We start from the raw sequence: 24,139 nt of genomic DNA, 5'->3' as shown, positions 1-24,139 counted from the left end.
AACAGAAGCTCCGTGAGTTTAGGGACTTTGTACCGTTCGCTGCTACACCCAGGAGCCTCAACAGTGCCTGACACTCAAAATAGTCTGAGTGACGTAATGACCAATGACCTCTGCTAGGGCAGATGTGTGTATTTATGTTCTAACACTAACTGCTCACTATTTCTGAGGCTGAATCACAGGAATTGCTGACATCCAACAATTCTTTACCTATAAAAATGGCAATTTTTGTTTTTCCAAGTGACATTTGTAAGACTAAGCAACCTTTAGAATGTCATTTTTTTTTACAGATTTATTTTCTATATTAACCATTTAAGTACCTAGGAGTCTTGTCTAATTGGAATTTCTGAATAAATCTTGTTAGGTTTATCAATTAACAGTTTCCATGGAGTACATAGCTGCCCTTTAGTATTAAACTAATTTCTGAAAAGGAAATAGCTTCTCAATTTTATTATCTAGGAAGCAAAAAAAAAAAAAAATCTAGGGAAAGTCAAAAGAACACACAAGAGTCTTATCAGTATGATGCAGAGGAAATGCTATATGTGCTAAACAGTTGACACTTTCCATGTTTAGCATTTCTACTGGTAACTAAAGATATATTCAATACAAAGTTTCTGGTGTTAAGAATTTTCAATGATTTTTAAAAATCTTCTGTATACTTCTCCAACTCCACCCCTTAAAATATTATGAAAGAAGAGGGAAAGTTCAACTGGTTAAAAAAAACTCCAATATTTGATAGAGTACTAATGATAATCATCTTGCTTTATTTAAAGTCTTAGGAACAATATAAATCCAAAGAAACATCAAAGAAAACCTACCTCCAAACACAAAAAGAAACTTTAGAATTGATTGCTATCATAGTTCATTTTCTTCATCACCATTAACTGAACCTCCTTTTTGCTGAATAATTTGCATGTAATTTCACTCTCCCCGCAGTGCTGGAGTTGGAAGAACGGGAGTTTTTATTGCTCTGGACCACTTAACACAACACATAAATGATCACGACTTTGTGGATATATACGGATTAGTAGCTGAGCTGAGAAGTGAAAGAATGTGCATGGTACAAAACCTGGTAAGATACCTAAGACTGCAAGCAGGGTCAGCTCTAGGATTTCTCCGTGGTAGGGTCTTAGCGGCAGCGATCTGGGTGGATATGCACTTGAACTATATTTTGCACAGCAGACCACGCTCTTTTCCTCCATTATAACCCTCCTGGGGTCGGGGCAGGGTCTTGGACGGCAGCTGATGGAGGTTATAGGAGAACCGAAGCCCACCTGCCCCAGTCATTCTTCACTCAGCACTGTTATTGACGACTTGTCCTAACTTGTTTGTGCTGACAGGTATAGAGATGATAATGTATCAAATGGGTTTGTCTTTAGCATTTGGCCAGTTTGGGAAGCTTAAGAACTGAATCAAATCAATTTCTTTTATAAACACACTAAAAGTTCTAATTAGGAAAAGTTTAAAATGTTAACTGTTACGAGGTTCTATATATTTCACTCGCCCATATTTATCCCTTTGCATATTAGTACTAATGGTTGTTATTGCATATTAACTAACTAACTGGTAGTTTTTTGTTTTGTTGTTTTTATTTGGAAGCAAAAATAGTTGTAAAGTATATATATTTTTCATTGTTAGAAAAACCACACAGTATAATGGTAATTAAATTAAAAACCCTGAGTGTCTAGTGAGTTCCAAGTACTATACCAGAGCCTTTACATGCCTTATTTTATTTAATTCTTTATTTGTAAGACAGGGCCAAGAAAACTAATCAACAGACTAGATATTACTGGTTCTGCTTTACACATAGGGAGGCAGATGTTCCAAGAATTTAAGTGATATTCTAAGGTTATACTATTAATCAGTGTCAGAGCCAAAATTCAAACCCAAGTTTGTCTAACTATAATATACAAGATTTTCCTATCATATCTTTGGATTGGTATTTTTATGCTATAAAATAGAGATTTTCTCACAGTAAATATATTGATCTGCTATCACAGTATTTTTCAGGGTACTTACTAGGAAAGGCAAGTAGCTTCACAGTTGTTGAAAGTGTGAGAAAACAGGCTCTCTGCTAATGTTAAGTTTGAGAAAGAATTTCTTAGAGCCTCTGCACAGAACCTGTAATGCCATGTCCTAAAACATTAATGTTCTTAGGAAGATGCTTCTCTTGACCAGAGACATCCAAACTTTTTGGAATACATACTCCTTTCAGGAAAAATATTTCAGCATTCAACTCTAATACATGTATTTATGTTTAAAGTGTAGATTGTCCAATTATGTAAATTGTAAGACATACACAAAATAAATTGAAAAACAGAAGACAAAGGTCAAATAGGCTATTCTGACAACCTGCAAAAATCCTCAACAAAATATTGGCAAACAGAATCTAACAGCATTAAAAAAAAATACACCATGATCAAGTTGGGTTCATCTCAGGGACACAAGGATGGTTCAACATATGCAAATTAATCAATGTGATACACCACATCAACAAGAGAAAGGACAAAAATCACATGATCATCTCAACAGATGCAGAAAAAGCATTTGATAAAATTCAACACCCATTTAGGATAAAACTCTTACCAAAGTATATAGAGGGAACATATCTCAACATGATAAAAGCTATTTATGATAAACCCACAACCAGCATAATACTCAACAATGAAAAACTCAAAGCCTTCCCATTATAATCTGGAACCCACTCTCATCACTTCTATTCAACATAGTCTTGGAAGTCCTAGCCACAGCAATCAGGCAAGACAAAGAAATAAAAGGGATCCAAACTGGAAGAGAAGAGGTCAAACTGTCACTATATGCAGGTGACATGATACTATACATAGAAAACCCTAAAAGCTCCACACAAAAACTACTAGAGCTGACAGAAGAATTCAGCAAAGTAGCAGGACACAAGATTAACACACAGAAATCAGTTGCATTTCTTTACACTAACAATGAAATAGCAGGAAAAGAAAGTAAAGAAACAATCCCTTTTAAAATCACATCTAAAACAATAAGATACTTGGGAATAAATCTGACCAAGGAAGTGAAAGACTTATACATGGAGAATTACAAAACATTAAGAAAATTAAAGATAACTTTAAGAAATGTTCTTGGATTGGAAGAATCAATATCATTAAAATGGCCATAATGCCCTAGGCAATCTACAGACTTAATGTGGATCCCTATCAAATTACTCGTGATATTTTTCACAGAATTAGAGCAAATAATCCTAAAATTTATATGGAATCACAGAAGACCTAGAATTGCCAAAGTAATACTGAAGAAAAAGAATGAAGCTGGAGGAATAACCCTCCCAGACTTCAGACAATACTACAGAGCTACAGTAATTAAACAGCATGGTATTGGCATAAAAACAGACATCCAGATCAATGGAACAGAAAAGAGAGCCCAGAAATAAATCCACAGACCTATGGTTAGTTTATCTTCAACAAAGGAGGCAAGAATATACAATGGAGTAAAGACAGTCTCTTCAGCAATTGGTGCTGAGAAAACTAGATAGTAGCATGTATATCAATGAAGTTACAATAATCCTTCACACCATACATAAAAATAAACTCAAAATAGCTTAAAGAGTTAAAAGACAAGACATGATAAACCTCCTCGAAGAAAACATAGGCAAAACATTCTGACATAAATCTTAGCAATGTTCTCCTAGGGCAGTCTATCCAGGCAATAGAAATAAAAGTAAAAATAAACAAATGGGACCTAATCAAACTTATAAGCTTTTGCACAGCAAAGGAAATCATAAGCAAAACAACATAAAAAAACGACAACCTACAGAATGGGAGAAAATATTTGCAAATTATTTGACTGACAAAGGTTTAATTTCCATAATATATAAATAGCTCATACAACTTAACAAAAACACTCAATCCAAAAATGGGCAAAAGACCTAAACAACCAATTTTCCAAGACATACAAATAGCCAATAGGTAAAAGAAAAAATGCTCAATATCACTAATTATCAGAGAAATGCAGATCAAAATTACAATGAGGTATCATCTCACACCAGTCAGAATATTTATCTTTAAAAAGACCACAAATGATAAATGCTGGAGAGGGTGTGGAGAAAAGGGAACCCTCCTACACTGCTGGTGGGAATGTAGTTTGGTGCAGCCATTCTAGAAAAGAGTATGGAGGTTCCTTAAAAACTAAAAATAGGCTTATCATATGATCCAGCAATTCCACTCCTGGGCATATATCTGGAGGGAACTCTAATTCAAAAATATACATGAACCCCAATGTTCACAGAGCACTATATACAATAGCCACGACATGGAAACAACCTAAATGTCCATCAGCAGATGACTGGATAAAGAAGCTGTGGTATATTTATACAATGGAATACTACTCAGCCTTAAAAAAGAATAAAATAATGCCATGTGCAGCAACATGGGTGGACTTAGAGATCATCATTCTAAGTAAGCCATAAACAAAAATACCATATATCACTCATATGTGGAATCTAAAAGAAAAAAAGAGGACACTAATGAATTCATCTACAAAACAGACAGACTCGCAGACATAGTAAACAATCTTATGGTTACCAGGGAAAAGGGGGTGGGAAGGGATAAGTCTGGGAGTTTGAGACTTGCAAATGTTAGCCACTATATATAAAAAGATTTAAAAAAGCAAATTTCTTCTGTATAGTACAAGGAACTATATTCAATATCTTGTAATAACCTTTAATAAAAAGAATATGAAAATGAATATATGTATCTATATGCATGACTGGGACATTGTGCTGAACACCAGAAATGGACACATTGTAACTGACTGTACTTCAATTAAAAAAAAAAAACAACTTTGCTAATTGTGATGGCTTCATACTAGCATTGTTTTCAAAAGAGAAAATATATACTTAACAGAAAATAACTGTTATATCTTTTAAATTATTTATAATTTTTTAAAAAGTGATCTAGCCTTTTGTCAGATCTGATTACATTGCTGCTGTTTTGACCTCACAGTAGGGCTATAAAATGGGATTATTCTAGGAGTATGAAAAAGGGCAGCCCTGCCGTTTTCTTTCTTTTTTTTTTTTTTTTTAACATTTTTTATTGATTTATAATCATTTTCCAATGTTGTGTCAAATTCCAGTGTAGAGCACAATTTTTCAGTTATACATGAACATATATATATATATACTCATTGTCACATTTTTTTCTCTGTGAGCTACCGTAAGATCTTGTGTATATTTCCCTGTATAATCTTGTTTATCTGTTCTACAATTTTGAAATCCCAGTCTGTCCCTTCCCACCCTCCGCCCCATTGGCAACCACAAGTTTGTATTCTATGTCTATGAGTCTATTTCTGTTTTGTATTTATGCTTTGTTTTTGTTTTTGTTTTTTAGATTCCACATATGAGCGATCTCATATGGTATTTTTCTTTCTCTTTCTGGCTTACTTCACTTAGCCCTGCCATTTTCTTGTCATTCATTTGTGCTTGCATGACAAATACCTTCAATCTAGTCTCTTTGTGGGAATCTTTTTGAGGAACTTCAGCTATGCAGCAGTTAGGTGAAGCCAGGCAGTGTAATCCATGTGCATCTGCATATATGCTGAAAGGGAACACACAAGTGAAGCAGGAAACTTCAGAGATGCTGTAGGACTTGTGGCCATAGTTGGCTCATGGGTATGAAACCTGTACAGCCTCACAGGTCCCCACACTTGATTTAATGTTTGCTGTCACCGACTTGAAAATCTTTAATCATCTCTGAGGAAGGGAACTCGCATGTTTATTTTGTAGTGGGCCCTGCAAATTACGTAGCTGGTTCTTATCCAGGGGTCTCATAAGGGCGTCCATATCAATACAACTATTAACCATTATCAAAATTCAAATTCTTTCTTAGTTTCAGTTAACAATAAGGGTAAACAGCTAACATGTTTTCCTCCCATGTCCCCGGGTGTACACACGCGCATTGGCGATCAATGCTCTTGACATTGGTTGAGGCTGGCGGGCTCTCGGATGGGGCTAGGAATGATTTCCTTCTAAAGTCTGGAGTCAGTCTTCAAATGAAAGCTGAAAAAATTTTGTCACGTTCTCCAACTTTGTCAAGAGTGCCTGTGAATAATTTCACACAATTTAGTATTCAACATACGCTATAAACTTCATACGTTATGCTGGCTTAACTGGCCAGAGGAGAATGTGGCAGGTTGGGTGGGGGAATAGAAAGAGCATGAATTTTGGAGTCTGAGAATTGAGTTCAGATGCCAGCCCTGCTAACTGCTGGCTTTGTGGCTCTGCTTAATGAACCTCTCTGAGCTATTTCTCCTTTGTAAAGTAGCTGTGTTATACTTTTCATGAGTTTATCGTCAGTATTAAATATGGGAAAGTAAAGCACTAAGCACGTAGTAAGTGCCCAACATGCCACAAATGTCTGACATGAGCTCGCTGGAGCCCCTCCTTGGGGAAGAAGTGGTACTACTGCAAAGCTCTCTTACCTGACTTAGTTCCCAGAAGCGAAGCTCTTTACTGTCTTTGTGATGAAAAAAAAAAAAAGGACCACACCTTGGCTCCAGTCCTTATGCACAAGAGTGGTTTCTTATTTCCTTATGTTGCGCTTGGGAATGATTCCAAGTCCTGTGAAGAATGCTCATACTACAGTAGCCATGGGCAGGGGTGGGGGTGCGAACCCCAGCAATACAGCCCCACTAGCAGACACCAGAGGGGTGCCGCCCAGACGCGGGAGAGATCTTAGAGTTCTTTCAGTGTCTACCAAAACACGGTTCACAGCCACCCCAAGAGACGTGAAAAAATTTTCTGGGAATACTCTGCAGTGAGATAATATCCAGAGACACGATTGGTGCCACATGTAAGGGTTAATCTGGATGAATCCCGTTCCTGCTCTGGTTCTCCTGAATATTTTACTGATGTGAACTCCTAAGGTAGAAGGGAAAAAAATTATGTATTTTTGTTGCCTAGCTTTCCTGCCAGCCACTTTATTCCTTTCGTCCTTTAAATCTCATCAGTTTCATCCTTTAAATCTCACACTCCAGCTTCTCTGAACCCCCTAGATGAGGAAATGGAACATCAGAAAAGTTTAATTCTTAAGGTAACATTGACTAGCCAGGGTCGAGACTGGAACGGAACGCTTCACTGCCTCTCTGGCAGTAACACAGCACGCAGTAGGATCTTGGAAAATACAGTGCTGCCCCATGGAGCTCAGCCTGCCCTGCTGGCAGAGTTACCCTCCTCCATCATTCTTTCCAATGGAGAAGATGAGATCGGGTCAGAAGTTTCACGTATCAAATGTGGTTGTTTTGGTTTTGTTTTGGGTTTGTTTTTTTTTAAATACTAGAACTCACAAATTTAAACGGCTGTTGTTTTCAAACAAATTATATTGTGTTAATGTATTTCTGCCAATAATGTTATTCATTGTGTGATGTATATCTTAATCTACTCCAAACGAGTATATTTAATAGCAATTTCAATAGAACTGTTATTACCTTAGAATATTTCATTTCTTACCAAAATTGAATGGTGTAACTTGACCATCCACCTCGCTTACAGACTTGATCCCTAATGACTTCTGGTTGTTCTCCAAGACAAGCCTGTCCTTAAATGGTAAACATCGGCTAGGCTAGCTGTGAGAAATGAGACTAAGTCAACAAACATTTATTACGCAACTGCTCCATTCCAGGCACGATTACAGGCAAAGGGAATATAGCAGTGAATATGAAAGAGTTCTGTCCTCATAGAACTGATTTCCAGTGATGAAATGTTTGTGGGAACATTTTGTAAGCCACAAAGAAATAGGTATTCCTAATAATAACCAACAATGTCTGAAGAGTTTCAATAGAGAAGTTCCAAAAAGTTTTTGAGGTACAGTAGAAATAGATATGAATACAATCCCTTAACATGGTCACTTTAGAGGACATTCTGTTTAAATCAGTTGTCAGTGTGTGTGTGTGTGTGTGTGTGTGTGTGTGTGTGTGTGTGTGTGTGAATATAACATTTGGTTATATTCCTTTAACTTCAAGTACCTTTCTTACGTAAAAATGAGGGTGCTTTTCTGACTGTAACCTTAACTACCTTTGGGAAAGTCCAAACCCAGAAATGCTAACAGATTATTAAAATATATCAAATAAACTTAAAGAACCCAGAGGGTACTGAATTTAACCCAAACTTTAGATGAAATAATACAAGTTCTTGGATATTTCAATGGTCAACTGCCTTGTATTTAGAGACCACATCCTTGACATTAAATAGGCTAACTGTTAAGTAATTAATAAAATTGTTAAACATATTTCAAATGTGTCTATAGTGTGTTGATATGCTCACTCAGAGCTTTTGAAAGTAAATTTAACATCTGCATTCCAACAGTCATTCTAACAAGAAAAGTATAAGAAAAATTACTCAATTATGCCAACAGGAAAAAGGAAACGCAAACACATTTAAGTCATCTGCCACTTTTTATAATCACAGCAAGAAAGAACATATGAACACTTGGTATTTAATGACAAGTTTTTTTTAACTGGAAGCTACAAAAAGCCACGGGACTTTAGCAAATCTTATGTTTGAAATGATAGAAAATCATTTATATACATGGCAAATTCTGTGCCTCTAACTTAGCTATTTCACATTTGTTGAATTCAGTATTATTTTTCACTGTAACAGTATAGTTCCCCTTATAAGAAGAATCTCCACCCCATCCATTTACTCAACCACTCTTTCTCTGGTGTCTAGGCGCAGTATATCTTTCTACATCAGTGCATTCTGGATCTCTTATCAAGTAAAGGAAGTAATCAGCCCATCTGCTTTGTTAACTATTCAGCACTTCAGAAGATGGACTCTTTGGATGCCATGGAAGGTAAACAGAGGCAAAGTGTATCGATTTACCAGTTTATCACCTATAGCAGGAGCATTAATTTAGTAATAACCATATGTTGAAAATGTTTTAGAAGCTTGGTTGGTGCACATACCAATTTTTTCATTTCTCTCTAATCCAAGATAGGATAATATCCTTTCTATGTATAGTACATGACTGCCATGAAACATTTAAATCTTTTGAACTGTTAACTTTAATCGTCTTGTGACATGTTACTTTATGTTATAGGTGATGTTGAGCTTGAATGGGAAGAAACCACCATGTAAATATTCAGACCAAAGAGTACAACTGGAAGATACTTCCAAGTCCCAGGGGCCAAAGTTACCCCCTCAGTCTTCTGAATTGAAACGTGCAACCTGAAATAAATCTCCATGCTTCTCTTACTGTGCCTTACTAAACGGGCTGACATGTTATGAATAGTTCTATGAAGGAGCTAATTCAGGATAGCTGTTTTGTACAGAATACTTTATACTTAAAGTGTTTAAGAAAAGATACCCCAGAGATTTTGAAGCCTTCTGTATTTGGGGAATGAGCCAAATATAAAACTATTATTATATTTGCATTAATGGTTCAATGCGAATTTTCCCTACATATTGGATTCAGTCTTGAACAAAAGTTGTAAATGTTGATTCAGTAGTGCTATTTTGGCCTCCGGGGTGTTGACATTTCTTGTGGATAACTTCCAGGACTGTCATCATGATCTGCACTTCCATGTATGCCCCTGTGTTTTGAATCCTCTGTTTTATGAGTGCTGAGATATCATCTCCTGATCTCAAACAGCTGAACAGTAACCCCCTGACACTGCGGGATTACTTAGCCTTTATGCAACACACAGTAGCTCTTCAGGGACACTTAGGGCTATTTAAATTGCATTGTGATCTTTCATTTGAAAAAACAAAAGGAAAAATTAAACAGTGCAACTGGTCATATGAAGTTGCAGAATACTTTTCCAGCCTGTCTACCTTTGTACATTTTCAGGGATAAGCTCTACCACTGTATTGTACATTTCAATGCACAGTTGAATGTATCAGTATTTGTCCATTAGATACATATTCAAGCTAATAACAGTTTTGAAGGGTTTCTTCAGCAGAAATGTATAAAAGCAGTAATAAAAATGTAATGTGTTGGAAGCTTGTAAACCAATGATGTGCTGCTGTGGTGCCAAGTGACTTCTGGATAGATTACATCAAATGGTCCTTATTTCATTTCCCAAGGTTGATTACTGAAAAGTATATTTGGTGGAACTGAAAACAAAGAGATTAACCAGATTGTAGCAAATTAGAGATTTTTTTTTAAAGAAGCTATTTCACCCTCCTTTTTGTTGTATAGTGACAATATACTAAGTAAGTTTTGAACTATATGAAATTATTTTGTCATTGATTTCAGTTAAGGGTCATAAAATAGTATTATTTCTTTCATGGTAAGAATTATATCATGCTTATTTCTGCTGGAATATAGAGAAAATGATGGCCGATAAAAGTGAATTTTAAGAAACTGAGTTACTTTGCAACTAGATTTCAGAGGTCCTTATAAACAAATTTGATTTTGTATCACATACTAAGATATAATTGATAATATCATAATGTAATAAAGTATAAAGTACAGTGTAATAATAATGAATATAAGTAAGATATAATGATTTCCCAAGGTATCCACAGATAGTAATTTTAAAATCGAGTATTTATTATCCAAGACATTAAATCCTTTAGTCTTACAAGCAATTCTGCTTTCTGTTTTTTTAATGGCAAAGGCATGTAAATAAATATAATCTATTAATGTTTCAACCAACAAGTTTACTCTATAGAAAGTTACAGAAGACAATAAACTGAAAACTCTAAAAAGATTCAAGTTGGAGTTAGAAGTTCTTCAGTTTGCTTCATGTATCAGTCACTGAAAATATGTGGTAAGCCAGCACTTATGAATGTGGGGTTTTATATTCACGAAGACTGATGACAGCCTGTGGAAAGTATTAGGGAGTTTACCTTTAAGTGTATTAAATGATAAGAAAATAAACAGATCAATCCACAAGCCAGTCCATTTTCTATGATTCTATACAAGACAGAGGGTACAGCATAGTGTTTCAGGTCTGACCCATATGTATTTGCATGTGTGCGCATATAAAATAGTTTTAATGTAAGGCCTACCCTAAAAGAGTGCCTATCAAACTTATGTGTATACGAATCATCTGCGGATTGTACTAAAATGCAGATTCGGTTTCAGTAGGTCCAGGTAAGACTTAAGATTCTTCATTTCTAGAAAGACTCAAATTGTAATATTGCTGCTTGATCTCAGGCCATACAGTGAACAGCAAATCTCCAAAAGACAAGATTAAAATAATTTTATTTTTACCTGAAATTATTTGAAACATGCTAAAAATACGTCTTAATTATCAGAAACAAATTATAGCAGCACCTGTTCAATGTGTACAGTTCACCACCTACACCACAAAACTAACTGAAAGTGAATTGAAACTAACATATCAACGACAGCTAAATTTTCTCTTAATTATATCGTGAAAAGGCTAGTTTATAGCCAAGGTTTATAGTTAGCTACTAAGTGCAAATTAAAATAATGAGGAACATCTGTAACATTTTTAGATCAGATTTGTCAAAATACGTTGAAGCACATGTACAATAAATGAGCAACATGTGTTTCATCTGAACCGAATGAAACTGGAGCCTCTCAGAATAGTTTGCCAGAGACGAGAGCAGCTGCGGGCATCACCTCTACTTTCATCCTGCTTTAAAACGCATAATTTTCTTCTTTCGCTTTATAGGTGAAATGTATAATAAGTCTTTTGAAAAAGCTAATTAGACCTTGCCCTCTTCGTAAAGGAGACGGTGATTCGCTCTTCACATCTGGTACCCAATGCTAGATTTAGAAACGAAATTTAAGTTCAAAGTACTCTGTATGTCCATGACATTATTATGGTAAGTCCATTTTTGTAGGCCAGCTTTTAGAAAACTCACAGTGGAAATACTGATGAAGCCTATGACCTGAAATTCCCAACTGAATGACACTAAAAGTGAAAATGTGTGAAAAGTTTATAAAGCATAATCTTGGCAAAACAGCTTGCCTTCTTAGGACAAGTAGTATTTCGTGGTAAATGACATCATAAATATGAGTGGAGTTTCCATTTGGAATCAGGACTCCTGATTTCATCAGTTCATGAAGATATTCTGAGGAATAGATTATATCACATATTTGGAAGTGTTGAGAAGTACAGTGAATTCTACGAATTTTTTTTTTTTACCCAGGCTGGACAGTGTGTAATGTTTATCAGTAAGATAATGCATCCCATTTTAAGACTCATGTTTGTTTGTTACACATGCACACAATGAAGAAAACATTATGACAGGTACACTGACCACTGAACTTTTTTTTTTCATGAATTACTGAGAGTTGTGAACAGATGTTTGGACTAAAATGAATAAACAAACATGTACATAATCACACAAAATGTGACTTGGAAAACAAATCAAGAAAAATTTCATTTCAGGTGTTTCAAATGGAAATACTAAATCAGTGTCTGCAATATATTCATTTGAAAATTAACTAAACAGAAGGTAATGAAAAGCATTATTCGCCCTTGTTAACAAGACTGTTTCTAGGATCAAAATTTAGTTTAAACTTTGCTCAAAGTATTAGATTGAGAGTCATTTTAGTAAACTATAAACTTTTTACAGTGTTTACACCCATCATCCTGATTCATCCTTATGAAATCCTCTAAGATCTGCAGTGTCCCATATTACAGATAAATATAATGAAACTTAACAAATGTGCCTGAGATCATATTCAGTAAAGATGGAAGATGCACATCATGATCAAGTTGCTGAAAGCCAATGATAAAGATAAAATTTTTTAAAAGGCAATAAAGAAAACAGACCTACTGAGGGGTTCCAAAATAAGAAAACAAGCCAGCTTCTACTCAGGAACAATGCAAGCCAACCTATACTGGAATGACATACTCAAAGTGCTGAAAATACCTCTTAAACCTGATTAAGCGTAAGTACAAAAAAGCTAGAGCTAACACCATGGCAAAACACTTAAAGGCCTTCATCCTAGGATCAAGAAAAAGGCAAAAATGAACACTTTCACACCTATTCAACCTTGTACTTGTGTTCCTAGACATTACAATGAGGAAAGAAAAAAGGAATAAGGTTTGTAAATGAAGAGACAAAATTGTCTCTATCAAAGAATAACTATGAGGAAATTCCTGAGAAATCTACAAAAAAGCTGCTAGGTATAATAAATAGCTTTTAAAAGGTTACAAGATATCAGATCAAGATACATAAATCAATTTTATGTCCACATGCCATCAAAGAACTGGAAATTGTAATTAAAAATATCATTAACAATAGCATTGTAAACATAAAGTGCTTAGAGTAAACTTAAAGTATCTACAAGATATATACACTAAAAACAATATTGATGAGAAGAATTAAAGACAAGCTTTTTAAAATTCATGTCCATGAACTCAAAAACTCAGAAATGCAGAGAAGTCAATTCTCCTCATACTGATCTACTGACTCAATGGAGTACCAGTCTTAATCCCATAAGGCTTTGTTTTCTAGAAATTGATAAACTGGTTTTACAATTTATATGGATATGATGCACAAGATCTAGAATAGCCAAAATAATTTTTAAATGGTGATTTACACTATATATCTATACTATTTGTCATTAAAAGAAAAAATACAAAGTCAAAAAATGATTTCTCACATAGCTGGTCATTTACGTTCCAACAAAGGTGACAAAGTAATTCAATGGAGAAAAGAGAGTCATAATGGAAAAACATGAACCTTCATGTCTAGCCCATAAGACAAATACAAAAGTTAACTTGAAATGCAACGCAGATCTAAATGTAGAGGCTAAAACTATAAAGCTTATAGAAAAAAGTAAGAAAATTCTCATGCCTTTGGGATAGGCAAAGATTTCTTAGAGTATAAAGAAATGAAATATAAAATAAAAAATGATATTTTACTTCATTAAAATTATAACACCTTGCTCTTCAAAAGACGTTATTAAGAAAATCAAGCCACAGGCTGGGAGAATGAGCGAAAATGGCACAATAAATGTGACAAGATTCAAGTCCTGAGGCTAGTATTCAGAATACATGTAAACTTACAGAATAATATACACATTTGGCCAATATATGAAAAAGTGCTCAGCATCATTAGTCATCAAGGGAATGAAAATTAAAATCAGAATGAAATAACCATACTAACAGAATGATTAAAGCTAAAATGACTGGTATTATCAGGTCATCCCAGCATGGACTGGGAGCAGCTGGAACTGCTATGACATATAATACAATCACTTTGGAAAACAGTTTGGTAGTTTCTTATAAAGTTAAACAAAATTACCAAGCATTACCACTCCTAGTCATTTATCCAAGAGAAATTAAAATTCATTTCCAGAAAAGGACTTGTACTAACAGTACACTTAGCAGTTTTATTCATACTGGCCAAAAATTGGAAAGAGTCCAAATACTCATCAGCATGAATGAATAAATAAATTGTGGTGTTTTTTGGCAATGAACTAGAACATGGCAATAAAATAGACATGAACTATTGATACACATAAGAATAGGGAAAATCCTCAAAAACACGATGCTGAGTGAAAGAAGACAGACAAAAGGGAATATATATTGTTAGAATCCACTTAGATCAAGTTCTAGAGCAGGTCAAACTAAACTATAGTGATGGAGATCAAATCAGTGATTTCCTGGAGTAGGGTATATGTGGGGACTTGAGTGCAGTGGACAAAAGAGAACTTTTGGGGGGCGATGAATGTGTTCTATGTCTCAAATGGAGTGATATTTATATAGGTATATTCATTTCTTAAAATGCTTTGAATTGTATATATGCAATGAGTACATTTTTTCATGTAAATGATAATTCAATAAAGTTGATTAAAATAACGAAAATAGTTAAGATATTTATAACATGCTTTTATGTAATGTTTTTAAAATACAAATAGATAAACAGCAAGGTCCTACTGTACAGCAGAGAATGATATTCGCTATTTTGTAATAAGCTATAATGAAAGAGAACTGGAGGAAGAATACATATATATATAAAAGTACAACCAAATCACCATGCTTTACACCGAAAGCTAACACTTGCTAAATTGTACATTGCTAAGTCAACAACACTTCAATAAAAAATTTAAAGCATATATGGCAACAAAGATTTAACATTAAGTAATGAGTAAAAACATTTAAATAATTATTATTTTATGTATATATTACTGATATATTCTATATAATTATAATTTTATATTACATGCTATACATATCTAATGTATAATTTTATATATTTAATAATTTAATAAATTTTAAATAAATGATTTAAATATTTTCTGTGTTTGAAGTATTTCATGATTTTAAAAGTATGAGTATGATTTAAATGTTAGTAATTTAATACAATGACTTAAATGTTTATGGATTATTTTCACTAATCAAAGTGTCCTGCTCTCTCACTTGAATGAGGGCAATATGGAGAGAAATAATTACTTATTTACTCCATTCCCAAAGCACTAACAATTGGTGTTTCCAACATTAAAAATAAAACTTGACACGCTACAAGTGCTTTCCACAGAATTCACCAAGTTCTTATTCACTTAGTATTTATAACCAGGTGAACTGCTGTGGAAGACATGATGAATTCACATGCCGGACTCTTGTACGGGAATACAGAGCTCCATCAGCCTCAGGGCAGCACATTCATAAAGCTGACGCAGGCTAACAGGGCCAACACCCGCTCCCTGGGCTGTGACATCAGAATTATTTTAAGGAATACACTGACAATTGTGATATGAATCATTTGCGTGAAGTAGACTTAACAATTTTACTTACTATAATTAATAACTTTATCAAATCATTACTATGTGCCAGGCACTCTTCTAAGGATTTTACAAATATTAATTAATCGCCTGACAATTCTGGCAAGTAGGTGCTATGACCTAGAGCTAAAATCGGAAATCTGATTTCAGAGTTTATAGTATTAGTCACCATATGCCACTGTGTGACCTACAGACTATCGGGTATACCTTTGATATCACCGGCTTGGATGTAAAGCATGCACGTGAACTCTAATTACTCCCATCAAGAACAGAAGTTTCCAGAAAACATCCAAAATAAGCCCTTTATGCAAATTATTCATCTCATGATATCAGCCAGTGGTACTGCTAGCCTTTGAATTCAGGTCGCTAGTGTGGTATTCTTTCTATATTTGCTGCCTCCTCCAGTAAATACTTGATCCCAGCCAAACTGTATTATTTATTTGTTTTTTCAATTCTCTGCAACTTCTTGCCAGATTCATCTCCCTAGCCGTCAGCTCTGGTCATTTTACAGATCTGTTTGGTAGCCCTTCATTGCATATTAAACACGTAAAGAAAAAAAAATGCCCTTCCCACAGTCTCACTCTAGTTTTCCAGACCTAAACCAAACCAGAATGCTTGCTGCCTACTGACACACACCCAGCACATTCCAATACCATGCTTTGGCTCCTGCATTTTCCTCCATAGCTCTTACCCTCTGCTGGCATTCTCCACTCACTAGCTGGTTGTGAGCAAAGACTAAGTTTTTCTCATGATTTTAACTTCGCTGCATTGGGCATAGTATCTTATATATGAGATGAACTTGGACCAATACATGAAACTGAAAAGCATGCCTTAGAAGAAGTAAAATAATGCTGCCTATGTGACGGTGTATTTTCCTGCCCAACCACACTTGCTAAAATGTCTTCTCCAACAGGGATCAAACAAACATGACTGGATCAAAGATAAATAAAGGTGGAGGAGCAGGGGAAATGGGCACATAGCAATTGTTCAGGATCAGCAGTTACCCAGAATGAAACTAAGATCTTAATAGAATGCAAAAAAGCTTTAAACAGCTGAAGGTGACAGAAAGGAATTCTGTACAATTGGACAACTTATGAAAAATAGTTCATCAACAGTCTTTTTTTCCTTACATTATGGACACTTCAACAAGTGTGGTTTAACAGTTCACAGCAGTTTGTTAAACAGAAAAATTAATGGTTTATATCCTTACATTGTGTGTGTGTGTGCACACACACATACATACCTTCCTATTAAAATCATATTACTTTCCTATTAAAAGCACAAAAGCCCTCAACACATAACTTCAAGACCACTTACTGAAATCCAACGTATTTCAATAGCCATTAGAATATTATAATCAAAGTCCTCTTTGAGAAAACAAATTTAAAAAAAACATTATATTTACTCCTTAAGGAGACAGGAATGGGTTTAACATACTTTAAGACCTCACCAAGACTAACTAGACTAAAAAAGCAGGGAGAGGCAGTTTCAGAAGAAACTTGGAACAAATAGTCCACGAGGTGAGACAGGTGCCGGAGATGCAGAGGCAGGTCTGGATTCAGCTGCCAATATGTACACGCAGGGAGGCAGACACCAGGGCCAGAGAGGACAGTAACGAGCAACAGGTGGCAAACCAGGCTAGCAGGACACACGAGGGTGGACTAGTAAGAGGCAGCATATCATAACAGGCAGGTGGAGCAGAGCTAGAGAATCCAGGAACTGGCCCTACACAGATCCAAGAAAAGCCAGAGGCAGGGAAGTGGCTCATCAGGGAGCGGGGTCCTACTGGCCAGCTAGACTCAGAGGCGCCTCACTTCCTCAGGGACAGACACAAAGTAGACTCAGGAAGGGTTCAATGATCCTTCACTTTCTGAAGATAGATACGGACAGATGGATAGGCAGATGCATGCATAGATAGGTGATAGATGAGTTGACAGGTAGAGAGAGTGATAGTGATACATACACATACATACACACACACACACACACACACTTGTATCTCTATCCCAATCACCCTTTCAGTGTGCACATGAGTGCTAAATAAATAGTAACTGCATGAAACATACACACATACATACATGCTTTAAATAACTAGGGTACTAGAGAGACTTTAGAGATAGATTTTATCAAAATCAGGTACTAAAAATGTATACTGCTCATCTAACCAAAGCAATAAGGCAAACAAAAATAACAGAAGTCAAAATTGCCATTATTCAATACAAAAATACTGCACACCTAGAAGATACAAATAAGTAGACTGAAAAACTTTAATAAGAAATTCTCTAATACAAGTGACCAAAAAATATTCAAAATAACCAATTAATGAGAAGATATATTGCGAGAACAAAAAGTAATTTACTCATAAAACCCGAAACAAAATACCAAGAGGCTAAACTTACACGTCATTTCTGAAGAAAACTGTGAAACAGGGAAATCGAAAATCTGCTTAAATTTTTTGGTAGGAGAAGCCTACTATGGTTCTTCTCAAATTACTTCATAGGTTTAACATGCCAATTTAAAAATCTTAAATAGCATTAGATTATTTAATATTTATGAAAACATCTTAAGTTCAACTGGAAGAGTAACTGAGAAATAGGCTAAACTTTTTTGAGTAATAAGAGTGATGAGGAGAGAATTTCCCTTTCACGTGTTAAGATTTTATCATCTAAATAAATTTAAAGTGTGTAACTGATATGAGAAGCAAATAATACCTAATAAAACAGATAAGTTTTCTAAATACAGGTCATGTTATAAGATTTTAATATGTCAGTAAGGAAATATCACCCACTGAGGGAGAAAAGATATTACCTCAGTAAATGATGTAGGGAAATTGGCTGCTAGGGAAAAAAATGAAATCATGTTAAATTTAACTCCCTCATCATAAATCAAAATGAATTTCGAAGCAAACAGATCTTAGGATGTTCCATGCTCTTATTTCCCTTTAAAGATCATAAATAATTTCACCTTCTCAGGATAATCACTCATCCAGCTTCTAATGCCCAGTGGATCATACCACCCCCAAGTGAAACATTTACATTTTCTCCACAATTTATAAGAATTCAGAGATGTATGTACCAGAAAAAAAAATCCGAAGTTTAAAGAAATAAAAGGGATCCAAACTGGAAAGAACGAGGTAAAACTGTCATTATATGCAGATGACATGATACTATATATACAAAACCCTAAAGTCTCCACACAAAAACTACAAGAACTGATCAATGAATTCAGCCAAGGTAGTAGGATAGAAGATTAACATACAGTAGTATGTTGCATTTCTTTGACACAAACAATGAAATATCAGAAAAGGAAAATTTTAAAAATCACTTTCAAAAATCACATCAAAAAACAAAATACTTAGGAAAAAACCTAACCAAGGAGGTGAAAGACTTATCTGCTTAGAACTATAAAACATTGACAAAGGAACCTGAAGATGATTCAAAGAAATGGAAAGAAATCCCATGCACTTGGATTGGAAGAATTAGTATTGTTAAAATGGCCATACTACCCAAGCAATCTACAAATTACTCAGGACATTTTTCTCACAAAACTAAAACAAATAATCCTAAAATTGATATGAAATCACAAAAGGCCCAGAATTGCCAAAGCCATACTGAGGAAAAAGAGTAATACTACAAAGATACAAAAATCACAGCAGTGTGGTATTGGCACAAAAATAGGCATATAGGTCAATGCAACAGAATAGAGAGCGCAGAAACAAGCCCACACACCTACAGTCAGTTAATCTTCAACAAAGGAGGCAAGAGTACATAATGGAGAAAAGACAGTCTCTTCAGCAAATGGTGCTGGGAAAGCTGGAGAGCCACATGTAAATCAGTGAAGTTAGAACACTCCCCTCTCACCAGACACAAAAATAAACTCAAAATGGATTAAAGACAAACATAAGACAGAATATCATAAACCTCCTAAAGAGAACACAGGCAAAACATCCTCTGACATAAACCATAACAATGTTTTCTTAGGTCAGTCTCCTAAGGCAACAGAAATAAAAGCAAAGATAAACAAATGAGACCTAATCAAACTTACAAGCTTTTGCACAGCAAACTAAACCATAAATAAAATGAAAAGACAACCTACGACTGGGAGAAAATATTTGCAAATGGTGTGACCAACAAGGTATTAATTTCCAATATATATAAACAGCTCATACAGCTCAACAACAACAACAACAAACCAGCCCAATCAAAAATGAGCAGAAGACCTAAAAAGACATTTCTCCAAAGAGGAGGCACAAATGACCAATAGGTAAATGAAAAGATGCTCAACATTGCTAACTATCAGAGAAATGCAAATCAAAACTACAATGAGGTATCATGTCATATCTGTCCCATCACTAAAAAATCTACAAATAATAAATGCTGGAGACAGTGTGGAGAAAAGGGAACCCTCCTACACTGTTGGTGGGAATGTAAATTGGTGCAGCCACTATAGAACACATTATGGAGATTCCTTAAAAATTAAAAACAGTTACCATATGATCCAGCAATCCCACTCCTGGATATATATCCAGAGAAAACTCTAATTTGAAAAGATACATGCACCCCAATGTTCATAGCAGCACTATTTCCAATACTCAAGACATGGAAACAATCTAAATGTCCATCAAGAGATGAGCGGATAAAACAGTTGTGTGTGTATACATATACAATGGATTATTATTCAGCCATAAAGAAGACTGAAATAATGCCATTTGCAGCTGCATAGGTGGACCCAGAGATTATTTTACTAACTCAGAGAAAGACAAATATGGTATCACTTATATGTGGAGTCTAAAAAAATGATACAAAGGAACTTACAAAACAGAAATGGACTCACAGACATAGAAAACAATCTTATGGTTACCAAAGAAAGGGGGGCAGGTGGGTATAAATTGGGAGTTTGGGATTAGCAGATACAAACTACTACATGTAAAATAGATAAATAACAAGGTCCTACTGTATAGCACAGGAACTATAATGCAACAAACTTGTAACAAATGGAAAAGAATCAGAAAAAGCATATACATCTAACTGAATTACTTTATTGTATACCAGAAACTGTAACATTGTAAATCAACTATACTTCAATTTAAAAAATAAGTTTAAAAAAACTCTAAATAAGAGGACTTCATTTCAAAAGAAGTATCAATCAGCTAATATAATGAATGTCAAAAATTCTATTTAGGTGTTCCTGCCCAAATACAGAAACTTATTTTTTTAAATTGAAGTACTACTTTAAAAAAGAATAATAACTCCAATGGATTAGAATATACTAAATATGTCTAATCCATGAGTTCATTTTTAAAGCCCACAAATGATAATGAAGCAGTTCATATAGAAAACTAGTAAATAAAGGGAAACAATTCAAGCATTTTATCCTTTTTACATAGAAACCAAATGATGCAGTAACAATATAGTTGAGGACAAATTTGACAGAATTAGACTATCACTACTTCTCATTCCTTAATGGATATCGGCAATGATCATCAATGGCTAACATCAAAAAAAGAGAGACAACCAGATGCTTGTAGAATCAGACTACCCATAATATAATCCTACCAGCCCCCTCCTCCACCAAGTCTGAATCTCATCAAGCCTCCACACTCAGTTACCAATTAATGAAACTACGGATGTTAGAAAAACATGTGAAATTATGCCAAAAGGACACAATCAGCAAAATCCAAATCTTTGGAAACTGCACAGGACAAATGACTCAATTTCTTCAACAAATTGAAAAAATTAAACATAAAGCTGTAGAGGACGAACCTATAGAGATTTAAAAGATTTATCAACTAATATCACCATGTGGACTTTATTTTGGTACCAATTCAAACAAACTAAACATCAATATGGCTCCACACAAACCCTTGTATTTAAGTTTTTATAGCCATAAAATATTCATAATGGCCAAAAAACGGAAAAACAAAATATGGTATATTCAAACAATGGAATATTATTCAGCCACAAAAGTGAATAAAGTACTTATTCATGCTACAACACAGCTCAACACTGAAAACTTTATGCTAAGGAAAGGTGTCACTAACCAGGTTTCTTTTGCCCGATGTGCAGCAAGCCAAAGCGGTGAGACGCCGACGTTTGCAGCAAAGCGAGGAGACGGGAGAAGATATCCCAAACCTGCTTCGGGAAGGCAAGGGGCGCGGGTACTTATGGGAAAAAAGAGGCAGGGCTGTTTGGGGCACAGTGAGAGAGGAAAGATGATCGGAAAAAGGTGCGATAATCGTTCTCCTGCGCAGGCGTAACTAAGCTACAAGCGTCTGCACGTTCAGAACGTCACGAGGGGATGTTCGCGCATGCCTGGTTCGAGGGTGGGTGGTCCTACCCAGTCCTAACCAGCTCAGCTCCAATGAGACACAGCTGACTCGGCTCAGCCTCAACTAGGCGCAGCTGACTCCAAGTTCCTGGAAAACAACCCGGGCAAGCATCTTATTTTTTAGGCTACATCTTAGTACCTTAGTCTCAAAACCTGGATTAGGAAAGGCAGGTGAAGTGGATTTCACCCACGGCTTCAAAAGAAGCCAGACATAAAAAGCCACATATTGTAATTGTTCCATTTATATGAACTATCCAGAATGGGAATATCTGTAGAAAGCATCTTAGTGGTTGCCAGCGACTGAGTGGGAAGTGGGAAGTGACTGCTAATGAATACCGAGTTTTTTCTTGGGGTGATGAAACTAGTGGTGATGACTGTACAACTTTGTGAAAATACTCTTGGCCACTTTAAAAGGGTGAATTTTATGGCATGCAATTGTATCTCAATAAAAAATATGGCATTCATGAGAAAAAAGAAACCCTGAAGTTTAGACTATTGGGCTACTTTGAGTAACCTTACTTCCCAGTCCAATAAATTGAATTAAAATAGCATATAACATAATCTGCAATAATTGGAAAAGACTATTCACATAATTGAATTTACCAGATAATTGAAGCTTCTTATTTGGGGAAAGCTACTTGGTTTCCAGCTCCCACAATCCTCATCTCTGTGTATCGGAAGCAATTCAATTTAACTAGAAAGCTCAGCCTCACCCCCAAACTCTGGGAAGATTGAGTTCTTCTCCTGGGAAATTTTAGGTATAGTCTTTCAGTATTTCTGGGTCTGCATCAAGAGAACTTTGCTGCAAATATGGTACAGGTCTTGTTTCCTGTCCTAAACATTGAGACTCTGTATTATTTGCCTGACATACCAGTTCTAGTTGTGCCGAAGTCCCTACTTTTGATTTTCTTAAATATCATTTGGTTTTCTCATTGCAAAACTATAACATGCTGATTATAGATTTTTTTAATTACAGAAAAATCTTTTTATAATTTTATACCAAAATTCTAGTACCTAAAGATAATTATTATTAACAATTTGAAATGGTGCCTTCCATTCCTTTTTTTTTTTTTTTTGGTCATGGTCACCAAAAGAAATGCATCAAGATTTCATGGAGATACCTAATAAGATAATAGGGAAGTTTATGGCACTGGCTAGAAGAATGACCATTTTGCTTTCTAAGTCTGGGCTTGAATTACATGTAAATTTCAAAAAAAAATATTTAATAAGTGAATCCATTCAAAAATCTGCTAAATAAAGTCACTTGAAAGGAGAGGCCTGCTCTACTGAATGTTCCACTCTTATGGGTTCTTTTCTAAGAAGTTTACTGGGGCGTGATTATTTCAACAGCACCTACTATGATCATTTCAAAATCCTCTTACAAATGGGTGACAGTATGTAACATTTAAGATACCATTTTTTAAGTTTGAATTTACTGGACTAAAAAATGTTTTACATATTTAAGTTATTTTAAGGTAAATTAAAATACTGTTATTACTATAAAGCCAAGGCTTTATGGAGAGGAAAGTTGAAGGATACAAAGAGGGGAGTTAAATTCCTGGTTCCAAAGCTGGGTTCCATACTGTTCTAGCTGCAGGTACCCAGGAAACCCTGAACCAGCAGGGTTCAGGACGTGGAAAGGTGGCAACACAGAGCAGCTTCTGGAGAGTGTCCAGAACAGGAGCCAAGGGTAAGATAACCACATGTCCTAAGGCTTTCACTCTCAGGGCCAGCTGGGTGACAGAGTGACTCCTGCTGACGTGGAGGCCAGGAACGACGAGGATAACCAGGCATTCAGGAGCTGGGTGACCAGGAACAAGTAACCCATGAATGCTTTTAAAACAAACAGCCATCATACTCTCTTCTTATAAACACAGCATGAGTCCCTGAATTCAAATTGGTGTACTTTAATTTTGTTGTGACAGCCAGGCTTAGCAATTAATTACTTAGACTGAGTATCTAAGGCTTAGCCATTTTAGCTCCCAAAATAAATCTTGCTATAAAATGTGTGGGGTTTTTTTGTTTTTTTTTGTTTGTTTGTTTGTTTTTTGAGTAGAGTGCCTCTTATCCCACAACATTTCTAGGAACTTCTACCCAAAAAAAAAAAATGAACATTA

The 24,139-nt window shown here is 35.3% G+C and overlaps 1 protein-coding gene and 1 long non-coding RNA gene across 26 annotated transcripts in view; one reads left to right on the top strand and one right to left on the bottom strand.

The window, feature by feature from the left end:
- Nucleotides 1-10,881, top strand: part of PTPRQ (protein tyrosine phosphatase receptor type Q) — a 220,239-nt gene extending 209,358 nt beyond the window's left edge. For all 4 annotated transcript variants that reach the window (XM_045519424.2, XM_074375351.1, XM_074375349.1 and 1 more), the window contains 3 exons: nt 934-1,069; nt 8,708-8,831; nt 9,078-10,881. In XM_045519424.2, the coding sequence (XP_045375380.2) occupies nt 934-1,069; nt 8,708-8,831; nt 9,078-9,115 (298 nt within the window). In that variant the 3' untranslated portion in view covers nt 9,116-10,881. The remainder of the gene's footprint in view (nt 1-933; nt 1,070-8,707; nt 8,832-9,077) is intronic.
- Nucleotides 1-24,139, bottom strand: part of LOC105072018 (uncharacterized) — an 87,408-nt gene that overhangs the window by 51,734 nt on the left and 11,535 nt on the right. For 4 of the 22 annotated variants that reach the window (XR_012510813.1, XR_012510817.1, XR_012510815.1 and 1 more), the window contains one exon: nt 21,736-22,110. The exons of 17 other annotated variants lie outside the window; for them this stretch is intronic. This is a non-coding gene — a long non-coding RNA (uncharacterized LOC105072018). Of the gene's footprint in view, nt 1-18,094; nt 20,690-21,735; nt 22,111-24,139 lie in introns of those variants that run through there. One more of the 22 variants, XR_012510822.1, reaches the window with a different exon arrangement.

The sequence above is a fragment of the Camelus bactrianus genome, chromosome 12, assembly GCF_048773025.1.
Source record: "Camelus bactrianus isolate YW-2024 breed Bactrian camel chromosome 12, ASM4877302v1, whole genome shotgun sequence".
NCBI classification, from domain to species: Eukaryota; Metazoa; Chordata; class Mammalia; order Artiodactyla; family Camelidae; genus Camelus; species Camelus bactrianus.
This window is presented reverse-complemented; position numbering and strand designations above follow the sequence as displayed.